Below are 21,776 nucleotides of genomic sequence, written 5' to 3' on the forward strand. Positions count from 1 at the left end.
TTACTGAGGTGACCAGTGCTGTCTCTGTGGTGCCAGCCTGGGCAGTGGTGGTGGTGGTGTCCCTGCTGCCTGGGGTGCCTCCATCCACCTGCCAAGGCAAAGGAAACCAGGTGAGCCTGGAGGTACCCAGGGAGCGGGTGACACTTGCAGGGACAATGCAGCCATATCCTGCTGCCAGAGGGAGCCAGGGAGGGCCGTGACGCTGCAGACAGCTGGCTGCTGTCACCCACTATGGATGTTCACTACAGGCATGGCAGGTGGGGCCAGGGACACTCAGACAATATCTCTGGTTGGGCTTTAGTCTGTGGTTTTTGGGGACTTCAGCAAGCCAAGGGGGAGCAGAGGCCCCCAACCACCCCACAAAGGCCCTGCCCTCCCAGCACTGCTGCCAGGGACAGGCTTTGGTGGGCTGAGGCTTTGGGAAGCCTCAGGGCTCAGCCTCTCTGGGGAGCCACCATGTCACCTGAGCCGTGTCTGTGGTGCTGACCTGATGGGGAGCGGAGCCTTCTGCTTCAGGCTTCTTCACAGTCACAGCGTCTGCTTTTGGGGCTGAAGGCTGCAGGAGGAACAGAGAGTTAGCAGAGCCAGGCCCTGGGGCACGATGCCAACAGCCCTGAGTGCTCTGTCCACAGCACGCTGCTGGAAGGAGATGACCTTTAAGGTCCCTTCCAGCCCAGCCACTCTAATTCTGTGCTCCTTGTGCAGCAGCCCCTGGCAAAGCATCCCTGCCCCGCTCCTTCGCAGGTGCCACACACACACTGTTCTGTGAGTGTCACATTGAGTTCTGCCTGGGCAAACAGCAGGGCTGGCCTGCTGCCCTGGGCAGACAGGCACCACCCACAGTGCCCTGTGACCCACACACCCCAAATCAGGCCAGCTGCTCTGCCCCTGGCATTTTTTTGATAGATTTATAGACACCATGGAGAAGGACAAATTGTTCTTCAAAAGTCAAGTGAGACTCACCAAACCAGTTTCATGACTGTGCTCAGCCATTTTGTGATCTGTACCAGCTCCTGGTGGCTCTGGGTACACCTGGGGTGTCAGAGCCTCCCCACCTCTGGGGGGAATGGGACACAGGCTGCCAGCACTGCCCTGCTGTAGGAAACTGCAGCTGCCAAGGGCTCCTGCACTGGGTAGGCTTTACCAGTGCTCAGTATTCCTGAGCACCTTTGGGGTGCCCCCTGCCCACACTGGCCCTGGAGTGGACCCCCACGGCCACAGCTCCACACCAATGTTTCCAGGCTTGCCTAGAGACTGGCTCCCTCTAATTCTGCAGCACTTTCCTGGCTTTATGTCTGGACTAACCCCAGCAGCTCTGGCCAGCACTGGGGACTTACCTGTAGGGCTAGAGGCTGCCCTGGGTGGGTGGGCTGGAGATGGCCCTTGGCCCAGCACAGAGACAAGGCCACATGGAGCTGGGGCTGGTTCTGCTGTTCTGTCCCCATGAGTGCACTCAGCCCCATACACATGCACATGCAATTTTGTTAGCCATGACCCCTCCCAGCACAGAGTGACCCTCCATGAGCTCTAGGGCGGCTCCACGAGGCCAATCCCTCCCAGTCCCAGCATGACCAGAGAGGTTAGTGGGCAGCACATGGCTCTGCACTACACAGACTGGTCACTGAATTCATGCAGGACACGAGGACAGCTCCGATGGTTAGTGCCACGTGCCCTCCCTGTGGCACACATGCTGCTGTGGGCTGGGGTGGGGCAGCCACACGCAGGGACAGAGGTGACAGTGACTTCTCCTGGTTAGCAGATGCACGAAGCCCGCGACAGAGCCATGCAAGACAGACACAGCGTGCACCAGGCAGGAACGGGGGTTGGCAGCCAGCATGCTCCCCAAAGCCAGCTGGGAGTGCACACGCGCCAGGCAGTGCTGGGCACAAGGGACACGGAAGCACGATGGCACGGGGCTGGTCCCGGTGAATGGTGTCCCTGTGTACCTCTGGCTGGGAGACATCTGGGCTGGGCTGGGAGACCTTATCCCTGCCTTTGACATCCTCTTCCAGTCCGGGAACCACTTTGTCAGTGTGCTGGAAGGAAACCAGGCCTTCATCTTCTGTTTCGCTCTTGTCCTTGTCCAGCTCGGGCAGGCTCCGGGAGATGTCCTCAAAGGCTGTGCCATGGAAGTCCCCGATGACGGTGAAGTCCACCTCCGCTTCCAGGCTGGAGGTTGAGCTGACGGTGATGCTGGAGCACTTGCGCTCGATGGCCAGGTGGTTGTCCTTCAGGAAGACCGAGTCCTTCTCCTGGTCGGGCTCCTCATCACCGGTGTCGCTCTCGGGGGCCCTGTGCCGGGGCGGTTTCACCCTCTCCTCAGGGCCCTCCCTCACGCCCACTCTCTGAAGGAGACACAATCGTGGAGAGACGGGGCCGTGAGCACCACGGGGCAGCGCCGGCAGGGACACGGCAGCAGGAGGAGGAGGAGGAGAAGGAGGAGGAGGAGGAGGAGGAGAAGGAGGAAGGCTGCAGCAAACATCACAGAGTAGAGTCAAACACAACTCAAGCATGGAGACCGAAACCTTTCTGACAGCAGTGGCTTTACTGGGGGAGAGAAGGCGACTCCATTGGATTGTGCCAGAAGTTTGTTGGCAATAAATCATCTCAAAAAGGCTCGGTCAGACAAAAAAAAAGCTTGGCCAGCTTGGAGGCACTTCAGTGCACTGGTGGAAGCAGATGGATGCAAAACAATGGGTCTGACAGGAGACATTCAGAAAGAGCTCAGAAGAAGGGCTATCAGATGTCAGTGACTCAAAAAAAAACAAACAAGGGAAAGAAAGAGAGAAGAGTTTGAAAGGAAAGGGCCCATCAGCCAGGCACAGTGAGGGGGAAGCAAAGGAGGGTGCCAATTCCACTGAGGAGGAGTGAGCCAATTCCACTGAGCATCCTGTGAAGCATCACCCTGGGGGGAGGTCCAGCCCAATAGCTGCCCCGGGGTGAGTCTGCCCCACTGACACCACCTGCCCCTCCAGAGGCCTCAGGTGAGTCTCAGGGTGACCTGGTCAGTGTAATTGACAGCACAGCCAGAGCCAAGGGATGACCTCCCTCCATCCACTCTTCTCCAGACACAGACATACCTCTCAACTCTGCCATCGGAGGGGACGTGTCCCATTGCCACACTTGCCATGAAGCCATGGGAAATCTACACCCAGTTGTCCCTTAGAACAGCTCTAAGCTCACCGATGCCAGAGGAAGCCCCACCTCCTGGCCTCTGCTCCAAGCGTTACAGCCAGGGCCATCCCCCATGGCCGGCCGTGCAGGCACACTCCTCCCTCGGCACTGTGGGAGGTTGAGAGGTATGGGCGAACACAGGGTGTCCAGCAGCACCGGGGGAACACGCCTGCAGACACGTGTGGGGGAGTGTGTCTGACCAATACATACAGAGAGCCCTGCAAGGGGAGCGGAGGGGCAGCACAGTCCTGGCCGCGGGGTGAGCGCTCACACTGCCGGGAGAAGCACTTAGCAAAACAGCACTGAGACCTGCGAGACCACTGGAACAGCAGCCTTTACATTCTCTTCTTTCAGGCTGGATTTTACAGATGGGTCACATAAATCCTTTTCTTCCCCACTTGGTTGCTGAGATTTGCTCTGGATTAGAGAAAAGGGTTAGTCGGAAGGAAATGAACTCTGCAGGAGCTGCTCTAGCGCTCACGAGAGCCAGGGAAGCTACTCCATCACCCGGCCACCAGCTTGCTGAAGGCAGGGCAGGGTGGCAGCTAAGCAAGAAGGGATAATCAACCAACGTAGGAAATGCAGGGGTGAAGCTGGAAGCGTGGGCACGCCGCTGCTGGGGCTGTGTGTCCGTGACAGTCCCAGCTCCTCCAGCCACCCCCCAGTGCCCTCTCCTGCTCCCGGCCACAGAGCTCGAGTGCCCCTCCTGGCTTCAGCGAGCGGCATTCTCCAGGGAGCCAAAATGTTGGGGGGGTGCAAAACAAAAGCTGATGAACTGACTGGGCAGCGGCTGCGCATGCAGCCAGTGAAGCCTGACCACACACACAGACAGAGAGGACAGGGATGCAAAGCGCCTGCTGCCAGTCAATGGATGTGTGAGGAGCCACTGGACACGGGCAGAGCCACAGAACATGCGCACGAATGTCCCGTCCGGATGGTTCGGAGCAGTTACCACGGCCTCGGCCAGGGTGAGCTCACAGCCGGAGTCGGGCGAGGCCAGCTCGGCACTGTCGTCTTCGTGCTCGGGCTCAGCAGACACTCCTTCCTGCAGGGAGTGGGGCTGGGAGGTGTCTCCTGAGCCAGCCCCTTGCCCGAGGGCCAAGGAGCCCACACTGGACACAGGTCCCACTGCAGGGGGTGAGGCGAGGCCGGTGCTCAAAGGCAGATCCTGTGCCAGATTTGCCTTCCCCATAGTTGTCACCAATGTCTCAGCTTCGGGCACATGCTCCTGTCCCTCCTGGGCCTCCCTTCGCTCCGCTTTGCCTTGCTCAAACATCTTGATCTTGGAGGCCACGGAAGTTTCCCTGTAGCTCTTGCTGTCCTCCTGGCTTCCTGGGGCCACAGTAGCATCCCTGTGCTCCTGGGCCACAGCTCCTGCCAGCCCAGCCATGCACACCGACAGCCCAGGCTCTGCTGGATGTGTCCCACCACTTGATTGCCCTGTCCTGTCTCCATTCACCAGGGCAGGGAGCTGTGATGCCTCACTTCCTTGACACAGTCCTGCTGCAGGGGACTGGAAATGTGGGACATCAGCAGCTCCTCTAGGGGGACAGTGATCCTGTGGTGGCTGCCCCGGGGCCAGGTCACTGTCCCTGGTGCTTTCTGTGACTGTCCAGCTCCCACCCTGCAGATCTTGTCCAACACTGAACTCCGAGTCCCGGTGTGGCTCTTGTGCTTTGGGATCTGCAGTGTGGAGAGGCAAGTCCCTCAGGATTGTCTCAGTCTGGTGTTCTGCTTCTTCTCCCTTGTTGGGCAGCTCAGCCATGCCAAAGCTTTTGTCATGGGACAGTTCTTCCATTGCAGAGCCTTCATCTCTGGCTGGCTTCCCTGACCCTGACCCCTGGAAGAGCTCTTTGATCATGGGCTTCTCTTCCTGCAGTGGCTCTTCAGTGGCAGGCACATTGCTCTGCGCTGTGTCCATGTCCTGGGCAACCTCCCTGGTAGACAGGTCTCTAACCTGGATTGACTCTGCTGCAGTGTCTGTGTTTTGGGGTGGTTCTCCTGTATCAGGACTTTTCACCTCATGGGGTTTCCATGAGGCAAATCCCGCATTTTGGCATTGCTCTTCAGCTTCAGGATCAGTGCCCATGGGTAGTGCCACCTCCAAGGAGGGGCTCACACGCTTGGGCATGGCCACCTCTCTGGCAGGGCTGGTGTCCAGGAACAGGTCTGTGCCCTGAGGCTCTGTACCCAGAGATGGCTCCGCAGGGACTAGGCTGGGTTTCTGGGGAAGGGGTGGAGGGACAGGAACACTGGGTTTGTCCCCCTCCAGCCCCACAGTGTCAGTGTGGCCCTGCCAAGACCCAGCTGATGATGGAGGTGACCTGGGCTCTATCTCTTCCATCTGAAGAACCACTCTGGCACTTTCCTCCCTGTCACTGTCTGCTCCAACCCTTCCTGAGAGCCCCTCCAGTGCTGGGCAGATGTCTGGGGACTGTGCTGGGCTCCCTCTGTGCTGCTCAGCCCTGGGGCCATCTCCTGCCAGGTCACACGGCTTCAAGCCTCCCACGGAGCTCTGCAGCTCCATCTCCTCTGGTCCCACCTCCTGGGAACATAGCAGGGCTTCACTTCCCATGGGTGCTTCTCCAGGCACCCCAGCACCAGGTGCTTTCTCTGGCTGCAGGGACAGCTCTTTCCACCCTGAGACGGGATGTCCCCCCAGGCTGGTCTCATCACAGCCCATCCCAGGTGTCTCTGGTGCTCCAGTGGGTTTTTCAGACACTGTCCTGTGCTGGTGACTTGCTGAGGACAGGGCTTGGAACCCTTGTGCCATAGGAGTGACGTGCTCGGATCCCTCCCCGGATGTGTTTACTGGGGCTTCTGGTCTCTCCTCCAAGCCAAGCCACCCAGCAGTGTCCAAGACCAGATGTGTTTTACTGTCCTTCTCCTCCTCTGGATCTCCTAAGTAGATGATCCTCTGGGTTGCAGAAGTCTCTGTGCTGTCATCGCCAGCCTTCACTTTAATTTTCAGGACCTCTGGGGCAGTGGCTGGCACTCTGGCCTCCTGCTTCCTGAAGGCTGCAGAAGCATGGTCCTTGGAGGGCACCTCACCTTCTCCCTGGGGAGGCTCCAGCTCCAAAATCTTGGTCCTTTGCCTCTCTTCAGGCTGCTGACAGGGCTTGGGCAGCCCTGGCTCCCTGGTGGCTGTGCCTTTGCCTGGCTCTTGGAGCTCACCCTCCTTGCTCTCAGTGGATGGATGTGCCTCCCCCGGGCTGGACTCACCCCGGCTTTCCTTCTCATAGAGCTCATCCTCCCACACAGACTCAAAATCCTCGGGACTAGCAATCATTTTGGCTCTCTTCCTCGTCTCCAAGGCTGCAGCTGCCGGCTCTTCCTGGCCTGCCACGTCCTTGGCTTTCCCTACCGTCACCACCACTTTCGTCAGGCTCCCACTCGTGTTCCCCTCCGAGGTCCCTGCACGTGCTTCTTCCGTCTTGGCTCTCAGAGTTTTCCTCAGAGCTACAGCTTCCAGCCTAGGGGCTTCTCTCTCTATAAATACCCAGTGCTCCGAGCCCTGTATTGCAATTGGAGCAAGAAGAGTTAAACGCATCAGACACCCCAGCCCCGAGTGCTGCTGGCACGAGTGGCACAGCTGGTCTGCCTGGCATGGGGCTGGCTACATCGTCATCATCGTCATTATTATTATTATTATTGTTAGTATTGTTCTTATCAAGGCCAGAGCTGAGGCTCTGTACAAAGAGCCTAGCCACTCATTGATGCAGAGAGGGGCTGGAAATAAGGGGCTGATGGCACACTGGGGACCAAGCCAGTGTCCTCTCTGGGACATTGCTCTGCTCTGCTGAGCTCCCTGACACACCTGCAATACCTGGGGCTCTGCTGGTGGCACAGAGTGGGAGTGGAGCTCCCAGAAGACACAAGAACAGCCCCTGGGGTCTCTCTGGAAGCAGGGGAACACAGCTGGCTGCCCCCTTGTTTTCAGCTGGCTCTGGCAACTCCCAGGGGTGAGATTTCATTGAAAGCAAAGCCCTGGGTTTTGGGTAGCTTCACTCTCAGTGTCATCCCTGTGCCCTAAGAATTTGTCAGACTGCCAAGAGCACGAGCAGGGAAAGAAACCACTGCAAGCTATCAGCAAGGCCCTGTCCCTTTCCTACCAGATGCTGCAGCTCAGATTCCCCAAAAGGCCATCCCTCCTTTCCAGCTCACCAGGGACATCTCCTCAGAACCCAGCCATGCTGAAAACAAGTGTTCAGCAACTGTCACCTGTGAAAGGCTCCCTGTGAAGTGTAAAAGACCACAGGCTCAGCAGCAGAGCCAACCAAAGGCCACAGAGCATCCTGCAGCACGGCCACAGCAGGAATGTCACCGTGCTGCTGGCAGGGGACACCAGGTCACTGCTGCCAGGGACACCTTGTACATCCACGTGCTCATCCTGCACGTCAGCTAAAGGCCTCATGAGGGCCAAGAACAAAGCACTGCTAAAATCCAGCCTCTTCTGGAACAACAGGTAGGAAATAACTCATGGGAAGAGAGTTTCAGGAGAACATCTGCACCATGAGGCAGCTCAGCCACCCCTGGCAGCACATGAGGAGGGCAGTGCTGGGGCTCCCCACGGGGCTGGCACTGCCTGTGGCACAGCCTGCCTGGGCATAGCCTGCAGCAGGGGCAAGGATGGCCCACGAGGGCACCAGGATGCACTCCAGGCCCACGGAGGGGGCTGCCTCTCCGTGCCCTCTCCAACCAGGAACAGTTGGAAACATGAGCCTTGCCCCAGGCAGGGCGCCGGGGGAATCTTTGGAGCAGTTGCACCCAAAATGCAAACCTAGCGACTGATACTGGAGAAGGGAAAAGAGGGGGCAGAGGGGAGCAGAGCCAGAGGGAGGGAAGGCAAGGTAATATTAGAGGAAAGAAAGAAAGGAGGAAAACCAGTTACTAGTGGAAGAGCTCCCCCAAGGAAATGAGAAGTCAGTAAAGCCCCCAGCAGAAAAATGCCATTCCCAGCTGCTGCTTTCTCTGCCAGGTGTCAAAGGAAGCAGAGCTCCCTTGGCACAGTGCTGCAGGCCCTGAACCTACCCTCACTGCAGCCCCCCCTGCCCCTGCCCCAGGCTCTGACAAGATTCCTTCTGCCCCAGAAACCCCCAGGAGCCTTCAGGGAAGCACCTGGGAGCTGTGCTGGGGTACAGCCTGTGGGTCCCCAAGAGAACACCCCATCCCTGAGGGCAGGAAAGTAGCAGCTCCTCACAGTGCCAGGACATCCAGAGGGATGGGCAGCAAGGGCACTCTCATCCTCTGGTGCCAGAGGGATCCTTGGCAAGGACTCTGCCCTGGCCAGGCAGCACCACAGAGCAGCAGGGTCTACAGGAGACCTGACCCCAGCCCCCTCCAGCATGAGCCTCTCCCATAGCTCCTTACCCTGCACCAGCTGCTCTCCAGCTCCCTTCCTCCACTCCTGCCTCCAGTGCGGCTTCTGTTCCTCCCCAGTCCATGGAACTGGGAGCAGAGCCCATCAGTGCCTGCCAGGAGCAGCTGCCCAGGGTCGTTCCCAGGTGGGTCTGACCCATGGCAACTGCCTCCCCCCTGGCTGGGAGGCTCCCTGGGCTGCTGGGCAGCCCTGCTGGTGTCTGGCACTCAGTCCCTCTGTGCTCCCTCCTGCCCTCCTGCAGCCACACTCAGCCAGGACACCGCTCACTTTCCTGAGGGTGCAGCAGCTTCTCTCCTGCTCCTGTCCTGCTGTCCCACTGCTGAAACCATTCTCAGCCAGGACAAGGATGGGCAGCTTGTGGGCACATGTTCAAATCTCCTCAGCAAAGCCCTCTCATCCCTCTTCCCTGGCTGCAAACCAGAGTCCTTTGGAGGAGATCTTTCCTGGGCAAAGGGGATGATTTTCTTCAGGCTCCTCTTCTGAGTTAAGGCCCAAGATAAATGTAGATCAAAAAGTCTGACCCCTGGAACGTGTTCATCCATGACAGGATCTCTTCACCAATCAGGAAAGCCCTAAAGTTTCAGATGTATTTCCAAACCAGCTTCTTTCTTCTCCTCAGACTCTTGAGATGAGCACATGAGCACTGCCCAGCCCAAGGGACATGCAGCTCCTCCTTGGTGCGATGTGAACTCTGCTCTGGAGGGCTCAGTGCTGCCTCCAGCCACAGCTCAGGGCAGCCCTTGTGTCTCCAGAGCCTGAGGGCTCTGGGGGATGCTTGGAGCAAATCTCTGGATACTGGGGCACATCCCCCAAGGAAGCAGGGAGCTTGTGAGGGATGATGCTGGGAAAGCTCTGTCCAGAGACCAGCCTTGACCTTCCAAGGGGTAAGTGACTTTTACACTTCCTGCCCTCCGTCCCCCCCTCCCCATGCATCCACTCTAGGGACAGGAGCAACTGAGAAGGCCATTCCCACTGTGGCCAAGGCGGCACAGGAGACAGAAAGGAAAGAGGACAGCAGGGAGCAGAGACAGCCTCTCCTGCCAACGGGGGCCACAGCCTTGGAGAGTCCTGGGCACATGGGGGGCTTCTCCCCTGGGCATCCTTCAGTGCCCCTGCTGCCTTTTTCTGCTCTGAGAACCAGGTCGTGTGAGAGGAAAGCGCAGCCTCAGGCAAGGATAATGAGGGAATCAGATACTGGGATAAAACAGGGAGCTGGAGTGGCTCCTGGCACTGCCCAGTCCAGTGTTCCTGTCCTCCAGCAGGAGTGGGGCCAGAGGGCTGGAAGTGGCAGACCACCCAACCCCAGTGGGCCTGCAGCCCAGGCACCAGGGCACCTTCTGGAGTGATGAGAGCTCCAGGCTCTGCAGATGTCTGTCCCTGCACCATCACCCTCTCAGGGCCATGAATCTCTCAGGAAGACCACAGGCTCTGGCCTGTGGGGATACGTGGGGACATGTCAGGGCTGAGTCTCAGTCACACATGCCTGGAGAGAAACCACTGGTGAGGCCACCTTAGCACCTGCAACCCAGCTCAGGCCGGGCACGCCGAGGGCAAGACTGACTCAGCAGACGTGTGTGCACCTCACACCTGCAGTTTCTGTCCTCCAGCTCCCAAATATTGGAATGGGGAGGGTGCCAACATGGACCAGGAGATGCTGCTGCTCTGTAGGTGTCATATCCTTGCTGAAGCCCAGGCTGTGCCCAAGCCCTCCCTGACCCCCATTCTGCCTCCTGGGGATTGCTTCAGCCAGCCCAGCTTCAGGCTCCTGCCCATGCTAGTGACTTCTGCATGGACTAAGGGACATCCACATGGAGCAAGAGTGTGCCCAGCCTGTCCCCCACCCCTCTGCCTCTCCCTGGGGTGCTCAGGCAGGACAAGTGTCCCAGCACCGCATGTCCCTGGGGCCAACCATGCCAGAACCAAGGCTCAAACCCAGCCTGCTTCTGCTCAGTGAAGGCACCACTTTTGGCTGTCCCTTGCCTTGAGCTAAACCTGCACACAGGGGGTGCTGAGAGCTCACACCCCTCACACTGATGGAGTGTGACCTGGCTGTGCACAGGCATGGCTCCAAGGATGTCTCTAAGGATGTCCTTTGTCAGGGTGCCTGGGCCTAGTGAACTCCAGCTGCAGCCAGGACAGCCTGAGGCTGCTGGAGCAGCCCTCCAGGTGTCCAGGCCATCGGGTCACCCCTGCCTTGGGACCCTCAGTACTGGCTCCAGCACAGCCCCGCAGCAGCAGTGGAAGCTCTCTCCAGGAACACATCTCAGTGTCCAGCAGGAACAGCCAGGGGAGAGGTTTCACCAACAGCCCTGGTCCTGCCTATCACCAGAAAAGGCACCCACCCAAGGGCAGCTCTGCTCAGAGGGCACAAGACCCCTCGGCAGGCTGGAGACCTCCATGATGGGAGTGAGAGGTGGGGGAGAAAGGGGATGGTGACAACCTCAGGAGAGGAGACAAGGCTTTTCTGTGTGAAAGACTCCATGCTTAGGGAAGCTCCATGCTCAGATGCAAAATCGTCTAAGGTGTCCTCTTCCATCGTCTGTGCCAGCACGGAAACCCCAGCACCCACGGGGAGAGAGAGAGGGAGACAGAGACAGAGAGACAGAGACAAAGAAAGAGAGAGAGAGAGAGAGAAAGGGAGAATTTGAGAAGGAATGAAGGAACAAAGGGTGGGCAGGTGGGTGAGTGGATGGATGAATGGATGGAAGGATGGATAGACAGACAGACAGAAGTCACAGCTGTGCCAGCTCTAGATGCTCCAGTCACATCTCTGCACCTGATTTAGTCCATGGTAAAAGCAATGTGGGGGAAAGCCCCTCTTCATCTTCCCAGCTGAGTGCTCTGTGAGGGGCCGCAGCCCCCGCTGCAGCCCCAATCTCCCGGCACGGCTGGGGCCCAGTGGGAACATGGGCACATCCCAAATTCCCCGCAGAGCCCGTGCCCTCTCCATGACAGGGCAGAGAGGGCAGAGCAGCCCCATGTGTGGCACCCACCCTCCTAGAGCCACATCCCCTGCTGTGGGCACAGCAGTGGCTCAGAGCCCTGCCAAGGGACAGCAGGCAGGGAAGGTCCCTGGCAGGGACAGGGCATCCAGGCTGGCAGGGAGACACTCCTGTCACATGCTGCTGAGCCCAGAAGGGACCCAGGCCACAGTGCCCAGCTGTGCCACATCCACACCCCTCCGGCACCGGGGCCTCTGTCCTGGCACCCCACTTCCAGTGCTCTCCTGTTGCCCCATGGTCCCAGTGCACAGCCAGTGTGCAGAATGCCCAGAAGGAAGTGTGTGGCTATGGGATGCCAGCGTGGCACCACTCATCTTCCACCTCCTCCCACCACCCAGGTTCCACTGCTGAGAGCACCACGGGGCACCCCTGCATAGCAGCCTGGTTCTTCTCTGCTGGGGACATCCCCAGGCAGGAGCTGCACTGGCCCTGCCCCACAGGCTGCTCCTGAGAAGAGTGAGCAAAACCCCACACCATGGGCCACCAGAGCCACAGCCCATCTCTCAGGCAGCCCCAAAACCCCTCCAGACAAGGGCTGCTCAGTCTTCTGCCAGTGCCAGGGAGACCCCCCCCACCAGCAGTGAAAATGGTTCAAAAACCAACAACACCCCTGTCCCCAGCACATCACTCCCACTGAGCCCCTTCAGGGCAGCACAGGAGCTGAAGGACTCCTCCCCAACAGATCCTGATCCTCTCTGGAAGAGAAGTAGCAGAACAAACCTCAGTGGCCTTTTCAGGGGTTCCCTTTGGTGTTTCATCCTCATGCTTGGGTGAGGAAGAGGCTGGTGAGGAAGGCAGCCTCCTGTCCCGGTCCCTGTGAACCAGTTTGCTGTTGGGCTCCTTCAGGGTCCGCTTCAGCTCGTTGATGCTGGCCTGATGCTTCAGCAAAACGTCCTCTGGCTTGTCTAAAAACTTGGGAAGGAGAGAGGAAGAGAGCGATGGTTAAAGCAGCAGCCCAGTCCAAAGGGATGAGCTGGGCCACCGGGAGAGTTGGTGTCACACTGGGCTGCAATCTGGGGTCTCAGGATCCAAATGAGCAGCGTAATAGAGCACCATGGTCTGCAGGTCTCACTGTAGGAGAGGGAGCAGCTCTTAACTGCAGGCAGCAGCAGAACGTGGGTAGCAGGGAAGGGCACAGCATGGCCTGGTGGCATCTCCAGGGCTCTGTGTCCTCCTGGCTGGGGACAAACTAAAGCATCCTGGAGGGGAGAGCTGGCTCTCCCTTGGGATCAGCAAGGAATGGGGCCCTGCTGGAAACAACAGCAGCCTCTGCTGTTATCTGGTGCCAGGCACAAAGGGAGCCCAGGCTGTCTCAGAAAGGCATTTCCAGCAAGCTCTGACAAAGGGGTGGAGGTCCAGGGCTGGGCAGGGATGTCACCATCATCCAGCCCTGGCTGGGGTGGGTCTGACCTGCTGTGGAGAGAGGACAGCTCAGACTGCTCAGGGGACAGGGGTCAGTGTCAGAGCGTGACTCAGTGAGGGCTCAGCACCGGGGTGCCCCTCATCCCGCCGCAGAGGTGGACAAACCAGCTCCCAGGAGGAACCTGGCTTCTGACTCCAACCCAAACCCAAAGCTCTCCTGAGGTTCAAAAGGAGGCCCCCACACACCTCCCCAGTACCTCCTCGGCAACAGAGCAGAAACCCGAGTCCCAGGAAAAACCCCACCAAATTTTCCAGCCGCAGAAGGCTCAGCAGAGCTCAGGAAAAGTCCCGCCCTGGCCCCGCATGTCCGAGCTGAGGGGGGCTCAGGTGTGCCCACCTCTGGGCTGGGCGCAGCACATGCACATGCAGAGGGCAAGCGATGAGGAGGGCGGGGGTCGGGGCCGGCGCCCACCCCCGGTGGGGCTGCACAGGGAGCCGGCGTGGCCAACCCCACCCCCTGGCCGTGCTCACTCCCATTGGCAGCTCCAGCTGGGATCTCTGCTCCCAGAGGGGATCCCCCAGGGAGCAGCCCTGGATTTGAGGCCAGGATGAATCGTTCCTGATGGGGCCACACAGGCACAATTTGTGCGGGGAGGGTTCAGCCTCCCTCTCTGCTCAGCCCCTCTCAGGGTAGGCAAGCACAGGGCTGGTGTCAGTGCAGGCCCCCCCAGGCAGCTCAGAGCCTCATAGCCCCTGTGGGGTGGGATGGCAGCCACAGTGCTTGGGGAGCCCCAGCCCAGCTCTCCGGGGGCTGCAGGAGAGCTGGGCAGGGGGGGATGAGGCAGTTTGGGTCAGGCAGGAGCAGAGCGTGGGTCGGGTGCCAGCAGGAGGATGGGACCAGCTCCACAGGAGAGGAGACACACGGTGAGGACATGGCAGGGTCAGGAACACGAGCAGAAGCCAAGTCATCCCAATGGGCCAGGGGCTCTCCTGCCCTTGGGAGGGCTCTTGCTCACAGGCACGATCAGGACCACCTTACTTAGTGGGATAGAAGATGCCACAGCTGATCCCCAGCTGTCTGTTCCTCGGGCTCCTCCAGCACCCAACCCCCAGCCCGGCGCATCTTGTATTCCAGTAAATAGGGTGACAGACGGACTTGTTTTGGGAAGGATGGACAATATGATGCACCAATGAGGACTAAGATACTCCAGAGAGAGAATACCTCCTGCTTGTGCCTGGGGGTTGTTTCGTGCTCCGGCTGGCAGCAAAGAGAGGGTTAAAAGTAACCAGCAGGGTCAGTTGAGGGCACTTGTCACAAACACCACAGTCAAGTTGATAGGCTGGTAGGGACCCCCCTCCCCTCCCAGCATGGGGCTAAAATGGGCTGGGACAGCCCAGGGACTAGGGCAGGAGGGGGTGGGATGTGCCCAGGCAGTGGTGGGCACTGACGTGCTCAGCCTTTCCCCATCCCTGTCCCAGAACTGAGCTGCTCCCAGGTCCAACCCTGCCTGGAGATGAGCCTTGAGACCACCTGGAGGGCTCTGGGGAATCCAAGTAAATCTGAACCCCTGTGACAGTTCCACCAGTGGGGCCAAGAGCCACATCCCAAGGGTCCCACCAGCCTGGGGCACAGCTGACACCGACAGGGCTGCAGGGACCCAGCCCCGAGGTGACCCTTCCTGCTGCAGCCCAGCCCTGCTGCCTGTGCCCGGGCCCTGCCTGCCTACCCCTCCACCCCCACCCTCTTCTGCCCACCTCGGCTGTACCTTCAGCTCCTTGATCTTCGTCGGGGTGGTCACCTCCTCATCCTCCATCTCAGAGCGTCTCCTGCTGCCAAACTCACCGTCCTCATCCTGCTTCTCACCCTCAGGCCCGGCGTCGTGGTTCTCGCTGACAGAGGCTGGGCGCGAGAACTCTGCCCACGGGGGACAGCCAGGTCACTGCAGTCCTGCCTCTCTGCTCCTGCCCCAGCCCTCTGCCTCTGCCAGCTCTGACAGCTTGATCACCCCAGCCCTGCCACCCTGCTCCTGCCCCAGCCCCCTGCCCCTGCCAGCTCTGACAGCTTGATCACCCCAGCCCTGCCACATTGCTCCTGCCCCTGCCCCTGCCAGCTCTGACAGCTTGATCACCCCAGCCCTGCCACCCTGCTCCTGCCCCAGCCCTCTGCCCCTGCCAGCTCTGACAGCTTGATCACCCCAGCCCTGCCACCTTGCTCCTGCCCCTGCCCCCTGCCAGCTCACACATGGGGCAGGTGGTCCAGGGGTCTCAGGACACAAGGGAGGGGGCAATATGTCCCTGAGCTGCCTGACCGCAGCCCTGCCACGTCCCCCTGTTCATGCAGAGTCTGAGCTACCCCTTGGTGTGGGAACAGCCCCTGTGCCACGGGGATGAGGCTCCAGAAGGAAACCTGATGCTGCTGTGACCCAGCCCAGTGAGGCCGGGCAGCTCCCCCTGCTCCTGCCAGAGGAGCAGTGTCCCCCTGTCCCCTGTACCTCCGTCCAGGCTGCGGGACATGGTGTAGCGCTTGCTGGAGGAGCGCTCGAAGAAGGGCGCGGGGCGGTCGATGAGGGCGCTGGCCTGGCGCGTCTGCGCCTGCGTGCGCCCGCTGTACCGAAACTTGGAGCCCATCACCAGGAAACCCTTGGGGGGCGGCTCTGGTGACACCAGCCTAGGGGTCACAGGGGTGGGGTGGTGTCAGTGAGCCCCAGCCAGGGCCCCTGGCGCTGCTCCCCACGTGCACCCACTGCAGCTGAAGCAGGAATGTATCTGCCTCCAGGAAAGGAGGCCTGGAGAAGGGCTAGAGGAGGTGCCTCACCTGAAGAAGGTGTGATGCTCTATGCAGACCTTCCAGAGCCTCTTGGCTGAGCGGTGGTTGGGCAGCTTGAAGCCAATGGTGCTCTCAAACTGCTCATACTTGGGGGAGACACAGACAGGCTGTTACAGGCACATCCTGCCCCGGGGGACACACCAAGACCTTGCCAAGGTCCTCAGGTTCCCCTGGCAGGAGCTGTGATCATGCAAAAGACCCTCAAAAATCTTTTTCAAATCCATGCTGGGATGGTCCATGCCCAGCAGTGAGATGGGATACACTCCACACCTCTGGCCACTTTCCTCAGCTGTAAACGGCTTTTCAGTGCAAGATAAATGCCCTCAAGAAACAAAAAACTTTTACAGCTGTTTTGGTCTGAGGACATCACTCCCAGGTGTGCTGTCCTTGCCCTCCAGCCTACTGGAATGTGGGTAGAAATGCATTTTCCCACCATAAATGAGTGAAAATAAAGTCTAAAAATGAATGAAACAACTTTGTAAAGATGTGACAAAAATGGCCCTTAACCCCCTTTTCTGGGCAAGCTCCCTATACCAGCAGGGCCATGATGTCTGTCAGGGATGGGATCCTGGGGTCCCTCAGCTGTTGAAGTCATGAGAGAACATGAAAGAAAATCCATGCCACAGGAAATATGCTGTCTTGGCTAGCATGGTCATAAATGTGGGATCCTTGGAGCAGAGGCCAGAGCCAGGTGAGGAAATCCTCACCATCAGCCCCAGCCACTCAGGACAGGTAGGCAGGGGCTGCACCAGCAGCTGGCACCCACCTCCCCCGGGCGGATCTTGATGTAGAAGTTGCTCCTCTTGTAGGAAATCTTGAGGATCTTGGGCCAGGCGAAGCGGTTGATGCGCAGTCGGTCCCTGTAGATGAGGAGGCCATTGGCACAGACGCCCAGCATGATGTCGATGCCCTCTGAGTCCTGGAAGAGGCAAGGGGACAGGAGGGGACAGGTCAGCAGCTCAGCAAGAGCCATCTTGGCCAGCAGTGTCACATCCCTCCTGCAGAGTGTTCCGGGGCCCTGGCTGGCAGAGGGAACAGTGAACCCCAGGCTGGTGGAGTTTGATCTCTGGAGCTTCTCTGGTGCCACCCAAAGCCATGCCAGGAGACTTCCCTGAGGGAGGAAGGTGGGCAGGAGCAGGTTAGGAAGGGGCAGTGCTCTGGCAGCTGCCAGCCCCGTACCTTGGCGTGGTGCAGGTCCACCCCGTACATGGACAGCTTCTTGGCGTTCTCCAGGAAGTGGATCTCTGCTTCCCCGGGGGTCATTCCCCTGCAGGGAGACAGAGAGGGGGACAGGTGGCTGGGTGGCCCAGGGCGTGGGGCAGCTGTCCGTGCTGTCCCCAGCCGGGGCTCACCGGTAGGTCTTGTGCAGCTCCATGATGCGCTCCTCCAGCTCCCGCGTCTGGTTGGGGGCGAAGCGCAGCTCGCTCACGTAGTTGCCCACGTGCTCCTCGGTGTCGTGGTCACCCAGCTCGGCCTGGACGGCGTAGGAGCCCAGCAGGGCGTGGGTGACAAAGGAGCAGGGCAGGCGGCCCGTGATGATGTCGGCACGGAGCTGCAGGCACAGGTAGTATCTGCAGGAGGGGCAGGCGGTCAGAGTGGGGCAGGGCAGTGAGCTGGGGTTCCCCAGGAAGCAGTCTGGTGCACCCTGCAGCAGGCTGGGACTGCCTGGGAAGGAGGCCCATTGTCCTCACCTGGTGATGTCCTCTGTGAGCTGGGAAGGGTCTGGAGGGTAGAACTTCACAGTGAAGGCAAAGTTCCAGGGCCCGCCTGGGGAGGGGAGAGAGCAGTTCAGGACAGCACCCATGGAGCTGCACACAGGGCACAGGAGCATCCATGTGTCCACTGAGGATCCTGCTGCTCCCTCCAAGCCTTGCACAGGGCAGGGACAAGGGGGCTCTAGAGGCTGCCAGGGACACAGCACAACTTTTGGGTAATCCCCCCCAGAGAGCTGGGGACAGCAAAGCATCACAACTGCAGGAGCCTCAAGCTCAGTGTCCCAGCAAAAGCCTCGTGTGTCCCAGGGAGTGACACCTTGGACAACAGCTCTTTTGCCATCCCAGCAAAGCAATACCATGGCAAATGCACCCCAGGACCTGTCCCAGCAAGGCTACCCACTATCCCTGTCCCCCCTGCATGGAGCAGGTGGTGCCCAGAGCGGTACCAAGTCTCAGACAGCTCTCCAGTGGCACAGAGAGAGTCCTTTGTCCCCTAGCCTCTCATGAGTAAGAGAAGAGGTCGGTAACAAACAGCTGAATGAGCAACAGTGTCCCTGTCCCCAGGCCAGCTGCCAAAGGTCCCCTCTGGGGCAGGAGGGGAGGTGACCTGCCACCAGACAGCCAGACCGAGCCATCCAGGAGCCCCATGGGACACCCCAGGGTTGAGGAGGATGGACCCTCCCCAGGCACTTACTGCGGATCTGCTTCTTGATTTCCTTGGAGGGGTCCAGCCAGTTCTGCAACAAGGAGACAGCAGGTCAGGGGGGCTCCCACCTCGGAGGGGTGGCTGCAGAAGGACCCCCCATGCTCACCTTCTGGCTGTCCGAATCGCAGAAGGTGAGGCCGAAGTAGTCCTTCTCCAGGAGGTTGAGGTGCTCGCACACCATGTCAAAGAGCACCTGGCCTCGGGCGTGTTTCTGTCAGAGACATGGACAGGCTGATGGTCAGCGGGTCCCCTGGGCTCCTGGACACCCTCCAGGTGACCACCAAAACATGCTCTCACCCAGTGTGGGTTTCAGCACATCCCAGCCTTGCAGCCCCGGGATCACCTGTGTGTCCCTAAAGCAGTGCCAAAGGGTGTCCCAGGGCTGCAGAGATGGAGCACCACTGTGGAGACACCCAGGTCTCAAGGCTGCAGGGATGGGCTCCTGGTGGCAGTGGTGGCTGGATCTCCAAGCACAGCATAACAAGAGCCACTAGGAGCCAGGAGCATGTGGAGTGGTGGAGAGCACCCCTGGTGAAGCCACTGCCAGGTGGATGTCCCCTCTGTCCCATCCTGCAGCCACTGCCAGGTGCCTGAACTGACAGGTAGAGCTCTATCCCCAGCCACTAAGCTTCTGACTTAGACTCTGTTTTCTCTTATGGGTAGCTGCCAAATTTGGTTTCACTGGGCTCATATCCCCTGCAAGGGTCTTTCTTTCCAGATTTTTCATTCATTTCCACTTAAATGGCTATTTCTCTGTGTGCTTTTCCCTAGGACAGATGTAGTACAAAGCTGTCCTAGAAAGAGTCCTGTCCTTCAGGACTCTCTGGACTGGGCAGGGTCCCAGGAATGTCCCCTCCTTGGTTCCAGCACAGACCCCAAATCTGGGACTCACCTCCACCTCACACTCATACTCGGACGCATCGAGCAGGGTCACCCTGCACAGGGCACTCTTCATTTTCTTGGAGGTTTTCTGGGGGGACTTCTGGGTCTTGCTGGGAGTTGTTTTGTCAGAGAGCCCGTCGGTCTCACTGTAGTCCTTGTCCTCCACGTCTGTGCCCTGGAGCAGGGACACACAGAGGGTTACCTGGCATCCCTGCCGCGGGACACACGGGCAGAGGGGGAAGGCTCTGCACAGCAGAGCAGGGCAGCTGCTGATGAACAGTGCCCAGCCAAGGCCAGTTCCACCAGCCCACACTGCCAGCACAGCCCAGCTCCCTGGAAAACGGACACCGGGGGTCAGTTCAGCACCCAAACCTCCCTGCCCAACTACCAGGGCAGCAGCTCGGCTCCGCAGCAGCCCCACCGCCAACACCGGCTGCAGCCGGGGCTCCCAGCCGGGCCGGGGCAGCTCACTGGGCACCCGGCAGTACTGCCCTCCCCGCGGGGCCAGCAGGGCCATTCCCACCGCAGCCACACGGCTGTCCCGGCCCGTCCTGCCTGCAGGAGCTGTGCGGGCAGAGCCCGGCCAGCCCTGCCTGAGGGCTCCTCTCGGGGCTGCCCCTCGGGCCCGAGGGCGGGCCCGCCTCACGGCCCCGGCACCACGGCCGGCAGCGAGCGGGGCACGGCCGCTCCCGTGCTGCTCCTGCCCGTCCCCTCTCACGCTCGCCGGCCAACACCCACTCACCGGCTCCATGTTTCGGGTGTCGGGCTGTGCCCCGAGCTTCTCATTGGGGTCGGTGTCGCGGCCGGCGGGGCTGGGCGCGGCCGTGGGGCCCTGGGCGGCCGCCTCCAGCTGCTGCTGCGGAGCGTCCTCCTGCGCGTTCCTCACCTCAGAGCCGGGGCCTGTCTCCGTTGTCATGACCGCCGGTCACCGCGCTGTCACCGCCACCGGGGGAGAGACAGCAGGTGTCACCCGGGGCCGGGGGATGCTGCCCGGGCAGCCGGCTGCCATGCCCTGGCTGCTCGGGGAAGGCTGGGACAAGCTTGCGATGTGCCTGTCTCTGCCTCACACGGATCCACTGCCAGAGCCCGGCTCCCTGTCCACTCCCAGATCCACTCCCAGATCCACTGCCAGATCCCTGTCCACTCCCAGATCCACTGCCAGATCCACTGCCAGAGCCCAACACATCCCTGTCAGGTGTCACCCGGGGCCGGGGGATGCTGCCCGGGCAGCCGGCTGCCATGCCCTGGCTGCTCGGGGAAGGCTGGGACAAGCTTGCGATGTGCCTGTCTCTGCCTCACACGGATCCACTGCCAGAGCCCGGTCCCTGTCCACTCCCAGATCCACTCCCAGATCCACTGCCAGATCCCTGTCCACTCCCAGATCCACTGCCAGATCCCTGTCCACTCCCAGATCCACTGCCAGATCCACTGCCAGAGCCCAACACATCCCTGTCCACTCCCAGATCCACTGCCAGATCCCTGTCTACTCCCAGATCCACTGCCAGATCCCAGCCCCCTGTTCATGCACAGATCCACTGCCAGAGTCCAACACATCCCTGTCCACTCACAGATCCACTGGCAGACCCTAACACATCCCCGTCCGCTCACAGATCCACTGCCAGAGCCCAGCTCCCTGTCTGTGCCAAGAGCTGGCTTTGCAAAGGGCTGGTGGCAGCAGCATAGGACACCAGGATTTCACACTCTGAGCTGGAGGACAAGAGCCAGCAGTGGGGAGGAACAGAGGTGACAGGGACCCACCATGGACAGGGACACACCTGGTCATGCAGAGCAGGCAGTGGAGCTGCTCTGACCCCCTGCTCCCACACCCCTGCACTGGCTGGAACCTTCACTCGGTGTTTTCTAGGAGTGGGAGGAAAAGGCAGGCTGTGAGTCAGGGGAAGGCTGCACTGACACAGGAAATGGCAAACACGGACAGCTCCACAGCTCGCATCCGGGCTGGCTGGTTTGCTCCCCTCTGGCCACCCCAGCAGCAGCAGCACGCTGGGTTCCCACGGCCAGCCTGGGACCCTGTGGATTCCTGCCTCCAACCCCAGCTGCCTAAAAAACAAACCCAGGGCCAGGAACAGGGAGGGGGAAGGCACTTTCCATGCCGGGATGCTCAGCAGCGTGTTTTTGGAACCTTTATGGTTTTGAAACATTTAATGCCAACACAGCATGGGCTAGCAAGGTGTCCTGGGAGGGTCCACACTCCAGAGGTCATGGAACACCCTTTGGACCATCAGCCACTCTCCACTCAGGCTGCTCAGGCCCTGCCAACTCCCCACCAGGCCATGTTCAGCTGTGGAGCACCTGCTGAGATCATCCCCACCCGAGTCTGAGGGCTGTGGCTGCACAGGGTGGCTCAGTTGGAGCATCTGTGACCCTGTGGTCACATCAACCACCCTGCTCACAGAACAGCCACACCAGCAGCCCTGAGTAATGCCTGCAGATCCTGTTCCAATTCCAAATCCTGCCCTGGGCAGGGACACCTTCCACTATCCCAAGATGCTCCAAGCCCTGCCCAACCTAGCCTTGGACACTTCCAGGGATCCAGGGGCAGCCACAGCTTCTCAGGGCACCCTGTGCCAGGGCCTGCCCACCCTCACAGGGAACAACTTCTCCCTGGTGTCCCATCCATCCCTGCCCTCTGGCAGTGGGAAGCCATTCCCCCTTATCCTGGCACTCCATCCCATGTCCCAAGTCCCTCTCCAGGGGGTTCTTTTGCAAC

At 60.0% G+C, this 21,776-nt stretch overlaps 1 protein-coding gene across 14 annotated transcripts in view; it reads right to left on the reverse strand.

Moving 5' to 3' along the window:
- EPB41L1 (erythrocyte membrane protein band 4.1 like 1) overlaps positions 1-21,776 on the reverse strand; it is a 58,861-nt gene that overhangs the window by 7,319 nt on the left and 29,766 nt on the right. For 3 of the 14 annotated variants that reach the window (XM_039699542.1, XM_039699543.1, XM_039699544.1), the window contains 19 exons: positions 19,791-19,981; positions 19,059-19,223; positions 18,273-18,377; positions 18,155-18,197; positions 17,437-17,512; positions 17,098-17,316; positions 16,925-17,012; positions 16,512-16,664; positions 15,734-15,831; positions 15,411-15,586; positions 14,685-14,833; positions 14,141-14,176; positions 12,277-12,468; positions 10,995-11,093; positions 4,127-6,688; positions 3,484-3,591; positions 1,947-2,345; positions 464-556; positions 5-88 (listed from right to left, as the gene is read on the reverse strand). In XM_039699542.1, coding sequence (XP_039555476.1) covers positions 5-88; positions 464-556; positions 1,947-2,345; positions 3,484-3,591; positions 4,127-6,688; positions 10,995-11,093; positions 12,277-12,468; positions 14,141-14,176; positions 14,685-14,833; positions 15,411-15,586; positions 15,734-15,831; positions 16,512-16,664; positions 16,925-17,012; positions 17,098-17,316; positions 17,437-17,512; positions 18,155-18,197; positions 18,273-18,377; positions 19,059-19,223; positions 19,791-19,964 — 5,019 coding nt within the window. In that variant the 5' untranslated portion in view covers positions 19,965-19,981. The remainder of the gene's footprint in view (positions 1-4; positions 89-463; positions 557-1,946; positions 2,346-3,483; positions 3,592-4,126; positions 6,689-10,994; positions 11,094-12,276; positions 12,469-14,140; positions 14,177-14,684; positions 14,834-15,410; positions 15,587-15,733; positions 15,832-16,511; positions 16,665-16,924; positions 17,013-17,097; positions 17,317-17,436; positions 17,513-18,154; positions 18,198-18,272; positions 18,378-19,058; positions 19,224-19,790; positions 19,982-21,776) is intronic. The other 11 variants (XM_039699545.1, XM_039699546.1, XM_039699548.1 and 8 more) reach the window with 11 other exon arrangements.

This window comes from Passer montanus, unplaced genomic scaffold, assembly GCF_014805655.1.
Source record: "Passer montanus isolate IOZ18808 unplaced genomic scaffold, ASM1480565v1 scaffold136, whole genome shotgun sequence".
In the NCBI taxonomy this organism is placed as follows: Eukaryota; Metazoa; Chordata; class Aves; order Passeriformes; family Passeridae; genus Passer; species Passer montanus.